At 30.6% G+C, this 10,000-nt stretch overlaps 1 protein-coding gene across 2 annotated transcripts in view; it reads left to right on the forward strand.

Moving 5' to 3' along the window:
* LOC137646877 (carbonic anhydrase-related protein 10-like) overlaps nucleotides 1–10,000 on the forward strand; it is a 142,468-nt gene that overhangs the window by 77,481 nt on the left and 54,987 nt on the right. Inside the window, exons 3-4 of one of the 2 annotated variants that reach the window (XM_068379946.1) lie at nucleotides 5,045–5,238; nucleotides 7,593–7,790. In XM_068379946.1, the coding sequence (XP_068236047.1) occupies nucleotides 5,045–5,238; nucleotides 7,593–7,790 (392 nt within the window). The remainder of the gene's footprint in view (nucleotides 1–5,044; nucleotides 5,239–7,592; nucleotides 7,791–10,000) is intronic. The other variant, XM_068379947.1, reaches the window with a different exon arrangement.

The raw sequence follows: 10,000 nt of genomic DNA on the forward strand, positions 1-10,000 counted from the left end.
CGTTTGTTTGTGCCACAATTTTAATCGTAGAGTAATGGAACTTGCAGGGATTAATTGTTATGTAATGTATATATGCATATCAGTTGTTGGAGTTATTTCCGCCAACGAAGTTGGAAGAAGGTTATTTCACCCCTGTTTGTGAGCGCGTTTGTTTGTGCCACAATTTTAATCGTAGAGTAAGTGGAACTTGCAGGGATTAATTGTTATGTAATGTATATATGCATATCAGTTGTTGGAGTTATCTCCGCCAACGAAGTTGGAAGAAGGTTATTTCACCCCTGTTTGTGTTATAATTCTAATAGTAGAGTAATGGAACTTGCAGGGATTAACTGTAATGTAAAAAGCTAGATATGTTTAATTTTAAGATCAGGCAAAATGTCCAATTCACGTAAACAGCCATAAGTGTGAACATCATTGCCACAGACTTCAAACATGGTTCATATTTGTGTGTATGAAAGTCCACGCCAATTTATACATGTTAAAGTCAAAGGTCAAGGTTAAGGTCGAGCAAAAGGTCGAGAAATAAGCTGCCGCGGTGGAGGTTTGTGCTCTACTGAGTGCCCCTCTAGTTAATTAATACATCTAAATTGCAAAAAAATTCAGGCGCAGATGTAATAAATAGAAAATATATTGGTGAATATAACCATTTTTTTACATGTATGTTATTAGCGGGAACCAAGTAAATGTGAATGATATATACTTATCAATTATTTACTGTCTCAAAATAAACCAAGAATTATAAAACAATAAATAGACAAATAAAGAAAATAGATAAATATAAATAAAAAAAAAATAAAAAAATATATTGGTGACTATAACTATTTCCTTTACAAGTACGTTATCAGTGAAAACCAAGTAAATGTAAATGATTTATACTTATCAATTATCTAGTCCCAAAATAAAACGAGAATCATAAAACAATAAATATAAATAAAAATAAATAAAAAATATATTGGTGAGTGTAACTATTTCCTTTACAGTGAGAACCAAGTGAATGAAATGATATAAACCAAGAATCATAAAAAAAAAAAAAAAAAAAAAAAAAATGAAGAAAACAGAAAAGTAAACGTCGTAACTTTCCTCTGACACAAACAGTCACATCAATAGCCTGGCCTTCTCCATCACGAGGCTCAATACTACGCAGTACTCTAGAAGTTTTATTCCAGCTGTTACCAAGTTGTGGAATGATCTTCCTAATCGGGTGGTTGAATCAGTAGAACTTCAAAAGTTCAAAGTTGGAGCAAATGCTTTTTTGTTGACCAGGCGGACATAGTCTTTTTATAGTTTATTTATGACATATTTGTTTTTGATGTTGTTGATAGTTTATTATATGACATGTATGTTTTGACGTTGTTTCTTATTTTAGAATGATTTATTGTTAATTTGTTCTCTTCATTTATTTATTTCCTTATTTCCTTTCCTCACTGGGCTATTTTTCCCTGTTGGAGCCCTTGGGCTTATAGCATCTTGATTTCCAACTAGGGTTGTAGCTTGGATAGTAATAATAATAATAATAATAATGGGAAAGTCGAAGAAAGAAGAAGACACAAGGCTTTGTACCGTGATGCCGCAGAGCGATTATCTTGTCATCGTCAGTAGGCATCCGCCCTAATATACGGGATGTTCTTGAAACCTTCAGGGATTTATGCTTTGCGCACGGAAGCATTTGCATCACAGGCTGGTCAAAAAAAAAAAAAAAAAAAAAAAACATTCGTAAATAAGTCAGTCCTCTGACATTGAAAAGGTTTCAAGTAAATTCACCAACAATGGATTGGCGTTTACTGCCTTTTAACTGTGTTTTTTCCTGCCCATTAACACATATTACAGAAGTCTTTTATTTCCAAAATCCTCTTTAGTTTAAAAAAAAAAAAAAAAAAAAAAAAACACGTTTAATGCCAATACAAATCTCGTTAATTATTCCGTTATTCTTTTCGCAAATAAAATAAATAAAACTCTTTTCATTCTTAAATAAGTCAGTCCTCTGACATTGTTCCATTTCATCAAAAGGTTTCATGTGAATTCAACAACAATGAATTATGGTTTACTGCCTTTTAACCGTGTTGTTCTTGTCCATTAACATATTTTACACATGTTTATTTTTTCTCTTTAATTACGCAAGTTCTTTCTCCAAATCCACCTTTGGTTTAAAGTTTAAAAACTATTAATGTCAATGTAAATCTAGTCAACTGTTCCGTTACTCTTTTTCACAAATAAAATAATCAAAACTATTTTAACACTATAAATTAACAATATATATTAATAAGCTTATTTTATGCTTGCAACACGTGTAACTGGTATGTTTAAGAAGCTCTCTCTCTCTCTCTCTCTCTCTCTCTCTCTCTCTCTCTCTCTCTCTCTCTCTCTCTCTCTCAACTCAAACATTCTCCATTCACTGGTCAGCCAAACCGGGAGACGGAGATTCAAGGCTAAGGTACACTACTCATGGAAATCAAGTCCACTGAATGGATGTGGTCAGTGGGAAACAAGATATATATATATATATATATATATATATATATATATATATATATATATACATATATATATATACATATATATATATATATCTTCAGGTACTGGACAATCAAAAGAAAGAAATTAAAGAAGTGCAAAGTGGAATAAAGAGATAAAAATTTAATGAAAAAAAAAGTCTAAAATGCAGTGTCAGGACACATGAAAGCAATTACTAGATTTGGGTATTGAATTTGAAGAGGTTAAGGAAAAGACAAAGGTTATCAATCAACAACTTAATGTGTATATATGCATATTTGATATTATATATATATATATATATATATATATATATCTATATATATATATATATACAGTATATATATACTGTATATATATATATATATATATATATATATATATATATATATGTATATATATATATATATATATATATATATATATATATATATTTATATGCATGTATATCATAAAAGATCAGTTATAAAAAAATTCAACCCTTTCAACAAAGCACAATCACAAAAAATACACATTATACACATTTCTTGAGATAACCGGTTTAAAACCTTATAGTCATGACCTGTAATTGGATTATCTTTGGAAGAGGACCTTTACCCATTCTGACTTAAAAAAAAAAAAAAAAAAGCCCGTTTAATCCTGAATGGTAAAAAAATATTTCTGAGATAAAGACTTCTTCACAAGAATCGGAATAGCATTACAAATTCTTTTGTTTCACTCAGATCACTACCATCTCATTTACATCGTAATGGATAGCTTCTAGTTTTAGAAGTTTGGCTATTTCCTCAAAGAGACAGATTTTGTCAAGGATAGAATTTTTAAGAATAATAAAACCGTATGGGTAGACCACCTTTTAAAGGAATAAAAGGTTATAAGATACCAGAATTCATTATCATGCATTTATACATAGTTTAAAAAAAAAAAAAACTTAATTTTAACCGAATATTCTCCGTAAAAATATACGGTTCTCAGCCGTATTTCAGTAAAATACAGACGACAGTAATTTTTACCCTAATTTGTTATAATTTTTTACCGGTTATTGACCGTAATATCTCTCCTTTACCTCAATATATCCGTTTTTAAAACGGTAAATGCCTGGTAACATCTATCGCAGGATTTTGACCGACTATTTAATGGAAATTTTCAGCAGTATATACGTACACGCACTATATATATATATATATATATATATATATATATATATATATATATATATATATATACATGTTCAAGTGGGACTCGAACACCAGGATGGCGATTACCAGTCAGGGACGTTACCACATACACCACCCTCAGACCCAATTTTACCAATCTCACCTCTGCATTCTAGTGCAATCGTTGCTTTAATTAAAAATATTTCCAATATCCCTTTAAAACTTATCTTCTATATCATAATCCTCCACATTATATTTTAAGTAAGGATGAGTCCCCCCCCCCCCCCCCAACAAAAGCCCACCTCTGCCAGATGCAATAAGCATAAAAGGGTACCTCACTGACTTCCATTTCCCATGTCCGGGGGAAATTCCCGGTCAACCACTCTGATGAGCATTCAGACATAAATGGACACCAGCGTCTGCTGGGGTCATGAAAGAGAGCTGTCTAAGGAAGAGGAAGGCAGAGTCCTTCTACCGACGTCCTTTCGAGGAAAAATGGAGTTTATAAGCGATTTATGAAAACATTCAAACGCATACATACATACATACATACATACATACATACATACATATATATATATATTTATATAATATAAATAATATATATAATATATATATATATAATATATATATATATATATATATATATATATATATATATATATATATATATATATATATGCAATTGCTTCTTGATGGTTTCATAGGCTTAGTTTATAGTTAGCCTAGTTACAAAATATGAAACCACTAGTCAAAGAGAAAAATTCCAAAAAAAATTTTAAGTATTGGATTGTTAACCCATTTGAATACCATAAACAAAGTAAATGTAAATAAGTATAACATAAAACTTTATAAAACATACTGAAATTTATTATATTATTCGCTAAAGCATCATAACCACTAAACCTACTGAAGCACTTTATCTAATATTCATAAACGATTGAAAGTTTTCATCAAAACGCATCAAGTTCAAGTGCAGACGGTGGAAAATGGTATATTTTAACATGCAATAAATCATCAATATATCGTAATAACATTTCGCTTCTTAACAATGCAATTTAATCGGTCAGAGAACATTTTTTAACATGAATTGCATAATGGTAGTTTTAATATCCCGCTTAGCCTAATTTATTGTCTGAAATGTTTATCCATTTCGTTCTTTCTTACATATTAATCGGGTAATTTTGTAGTTTCATGAATACTATTCCCTTAGCCTCTACTTATATTTCAACACATTATTCCTGCTATTTTCTAATAATGATCTTTCATATACCTTGTTGCTTGATTTACCGGCCCCATACTTCAGTAGTTACTTAAAATACTAGTCCACAGTTCTATTAGCTTTTTGAACATTAATATATTTTATTTAAGTTATTTTTTTCTTTTTTCTTTTATCTCAGCAGAGGACGACCCCGCCTTCGACTGGTCCTCCTGGTGGAGCTACGACGGAATTTCTGGCCCTGGTTTCTGGGGCATAATCAATCGCCGATGGAGACTGTGTAGCGACGGGAGACGTCAGTCACCTGTCGATCTAGCCACTTCATCTGTCGTGTTTGATCACACTCTCAGCAAGCTCGACATCGCGTCCCACAAGGTGAAGTCCACGACAGTCTGACCTTTTCTTAATGTAGAATTCGAAATTTAAAGATTGGATTACGAGGAAATGTCTATGATTCCAATAAGGGCAATGAAATTTGAAAATTAAAGTTTGGATTTCACGGAACTTTCTATGATTCCAAAAAGGGCAATGAAATCTAAAATTTAAAGTTTGGATTTCGACAAACTTTCTATGATTTGGAGAAAAAAAAAAAAAAAAAAAAAAAAAAAAAAAAAAAAAAAAAAAAAAAGCAATGAAATTCGAGATTTAAAGTTTGCATTTCGACGAAATTTCTATGATTCCAAAGAGGGCAATTTAAATAGAAATTTAAAGTTTGGATTTTGACGAAATTTCTATGATTCCAAATAGGCTATTTAATTAGAAATTTAAAGTTTGGATTTTGACGAAATTTCTGATTCCAAATAGGCTATTTAATTAGAAATTTAAAGTTTGGAATTCGGCGAAATTTCTATGATTCCAAAGAGGGCAATTTAATTCTAAATTTAAAATTTGGAATTCGACGAAATTTCTATGATTCCAAAGAGGGAAATTTAATTCTAAATTTAAAGTTTGGATTTCGAGGAAATTTCTGATTTGCAAAAAGGCAAGGAAATTCGAAATTTAAAGTTTGGATTTCGACGAAATTTCTGATTCCCAAAAACGCAATGCTATGTATTCTAATTTTAAATCCTTTAGAGAACAACCTTTGCAAATAAATGATGAGGGGTTCATTATTCATTATGACCTACGTACTAGGACTATAAGTACAATAAATTAATGTTTACCGATAATCCACTTTTTCATTATTCTTATTTCATTATTAATTTTAACAGAGAACTGTTTGTTAAAAAAACACATGTCTACAATATACAACTGTATAACAGCTAAAGAAATTTAAACAAACTACAAAGAGAGAAGAATATCATTTAAACGTATGGAAATTCCTTCAGTATGGAATAACACCTCTCCACCAATTGGTCATAACAAAAATAAAATCACTGTAGCCAGGACAATATCTTTGGAAGATTGATTGATTGATTTAAATTTTTTTGACAGCGATATCATTTTATATAAAAATAAAAGAATATTCAATTAAAACCATAAAAGTTAAGATGTCATTATAAAAGTTAAACAGTTTTCACAAGACCTGCTTCTGATAAAAATCTAAAAAGGCCGCTCGCATAGTAGGACACATCATGCCCAAGAATCTTGGCACGGATGAACCTGCCATCCTCACCTCGAGCCTCAAACAGATATCTATTTCTTAAGTTGCTATGATTGGGGCATTCGGTAAATTAAAGCAAATATGTATAATATTTACTAATTCATATTAGGACAATACATGGCAAGAACTAAATAAAAACCTGAAGTTACCATTATTTACGAAGTCATACGATGACAATACATACTACGAACTAAATAAACACAAAGTTATCATTTCGTATTCTGAGAAAACTGTAAGATCTATTTTCTCTATAGATTTATGTAATCCTAATCCATAAATAAAACACAATAATGTTCTCCTTACATCTCATTGATCTTATCACAGTTCTCTTGCTTGAAGGTACACTTGAGCACGGTGTTCTAATTTCTCCTCCTCTTGTTTTTTTTCCAAGTTTCTATAGATTATATAATAACGATCTAATTTTATGTTCTTAGTGTTTTTTAAATATTTCATTTTGACTGCTTATTACATCTCTTGTAGTTTGTTTATTTCCTTGTTTCCTTTCTTCACAGGGCTATTTTTCCCTGTTGGAGCCCTTGGGCTTATAGCATCTTGCTTTTCCAACTTGTGTTATAGCTTAGCTTATAATAATAATAATAATAATAATAATAATAATAATAATTTATATACAAAAGCTTAATGAACTATTTTAGTGTTCTTACTGTTCTTTAAATATTTTATTTTGATTGTTTATTACTTCTCTTGTAGTTTATTTATTTCCTCGTTTCCTTTAATAACAGGCCTATTTTTCCCTCTTGGAGCCCTTTGGCTTATATAGCATCTTGCTTTTCTAACTTGTGTTATAGCTTAGCTTATAATAATAATAATAATAATAATAATAATAATAATAATAATAATAATAATAATAATAATAATAATAACAATAATAATAATAATATTAATAAAATTTAATAATAATAATCAATATAAAAATAATAATAATAACAATAACAATAATAATAATAACAATAATAATAATAATAATAATAATAATAATAACAATGACAATAACAGACAACAACAACAACGATGATGATAATAATAAGAATAATAATAATAATAAATAAATAAATAATAATATGTTACATAAAAAAGCTTAATAAACTATTCACTATTCTATCAACAGATTGATGGAACTCTGGTAAACACAGGATTCGGCCTCCGCTGGTCTGTGGGCAATGGGCAGGTGTGGCGTGTTAACGGAGGACCCCTTTATTACGTCCATACCTTAGCCCACGCCGTCGTCAGGTGGTCTAACGATGCCACGACGACCCACACCGTGGGTTCCGAACACAGCATCCAGGGACAGTTTTTCCCAGGGGAGGTAAGGAGCGAACAGCATCTTTTTTTTTTTTTTTTTTTTTTTTTTTTTTTTTTTTTTTTTTTTTTTTTTTTTTTTTTTTTTTTTTAAACGAGGCGCAATTGCACCGACTCGCAGCGGTGCCCTTTTAGCTCGGAAAAGTTTCCTGATCGCTGATTGGTTAGAATTATCTTGCCCAACCAATCAGCGATCAGGAAACTTTTCCGAGCTAAAAGGGCACCCCTGCGACTCGGTGCAAATCTGCCTCACTAAAAAGAATTGAATATAGGTTGTGCCTTCTATGTATGTAACTTATCTCCTTTTCCTTCCACTTAAAATTAAATAATATCTAACACACGATATAGGATTCTTTGTTCATTATTTGTCTTCCTTTCAGATTTCATTTGTTTTGGTAAAAGAGAACAGGAAGAAGATAACAGTTAAAAGATATCAGATTTATTTGCTACAGAATACTATGCTGTATTGTTTCCAGCAAGGAAAATCAATGGCCATTCCCAGGATTTACCTGATTACCAATTAATATTAAACAGAGATAGACTATTTATAATAACATAATCATTCATATCGGAAATAAATTCGTGAGCTTGAAACTACTTTCCCTTTAAAAACATACATTTTTGTCGATTTCTGTATAAGAAAGAATTATAATTAATTTCCATTCCCTTCTCTGCATTTCCCCTCAAATATTTTAAAATAACGCCTCATAGCTAACATATATCACCAACGTTGAGAAATTTCTTGATTAGCTGTCGGATACAGTATCAATGAATCGACTACATAGTTTCACTGGCAAAACTATTTCTATTATATCAGCCCTTGAAAAGTCTTCCTCGACAAAACTAATTTACAAAAATATTTCATTAAATCTACACAGCAGACTAATCTCTTCAAAATCGCTACACAATTCTCCATTTTACCGTAATCTTCACTTACTTCACTTTGATGGCTGATTTCCGGTCCCATACAGCAGGGGAACCCCACTCTCTACAGGACCTCCGCTGTAGTTTTACCTTGTTCGTTCAGAGCATTTATCGTTTCAGATCACGTATTGTTCATTAACTAAAAATCGTCACTGTTGTAAGATTTTTTGAATAAGAACGTCTTCAGTTTCCTCTTGAAAGGCTTTGAAGCCAAGATTTCACGGAAGGTCAACTTGTAGACATAAAATCATCTGTTGACCTGGTTTTGATAACGAACTTCGACTGTCATTTCCAATTACGGCGAATAAAGAAGCCTTTCTGCCCACTCTTTTCGATGAAATCCAAGAAGAGGAACTCTCGAATAGGATTCCAGGTTAAATTGAGTTTTCCAGTGAGAATAGAAGTGCACCTGCACGTCTTGATATTGGCCGTATTTTCTGACGCTGTCTTGAAAATGGTTTGAATATAAATGCATACGATTTTTTTCACTTGAAAATGGCGATAATATAAATGCATACGATTTATTTCACTTGAAAATGGCGTTAATATAAATGCATACGATTTATTTCCCTTGAAAATGGTTTTAATATAAATGCATACGATTTATTTCACTTGAAAATGGCGTTAATATAAATGCATTCGATTTATTTCACTTGAAAATGGTTTTAATATAAATGCACAAGATTTATTTCACCTGAAAATGGTTTTAATATAAATGCACAGCATTTATTTCACCTGTGAAAAAAAAAAAATTTATATCTAGATCTGCAAGGCTTTCGCCGAACGATGCAACAAAGGGTAAAGTTTAAAATGCAGTGAAGTTGGAGTATATTTCACTTCTGTTAAAATATATCCAAATAATGGATGAATAAAAAAAAAAAAAACAGATTTAATCACTGCAAGTTATTGAAACAACTAGCATATTGAAATTGAATAATTTAAAAAAAAAATTTAAGTATCAAATGCTATAAACTGAGGCATTGAATAAATGCGCTTTCTAAAAGAAGATAAAATTGAATAGTAAAAACGAAAAAGAAAAAAAAAATATGCACCAACATAACACTATACACTTGAAAAAAACGTAATTTTAATCGGAAACTCTCCAGAAAATATATTGTTCTCAGTCGTATTTCAGTAAAATACATGCAACCGTAATTTTACCTTACTTTGTTATTATCTTTTACAAGTTGGTGACCATAATATCACTCCATTACGTCAATATATCCGTTTTTTAAAACGGTAAATGGCTGGTAACATTTATTCCAGGATTTTTGCCCTCTTTTTACGACAAAT

This window comes from Palaemon carinicauda, chromosome 9, assembly GCF_036898095.1.
Source record: "Palaemon carinicauda isolate YSFRI2023 chromosome 9, ASM3689809v2, whole genome shotgun sequence".
Lineage (NCBI taxonomy): Eukaryota > Metazoa > Arthropoda > Malacostraca > Decapoda > Palaemonidae > Palaemon > Palaemon carinicauda.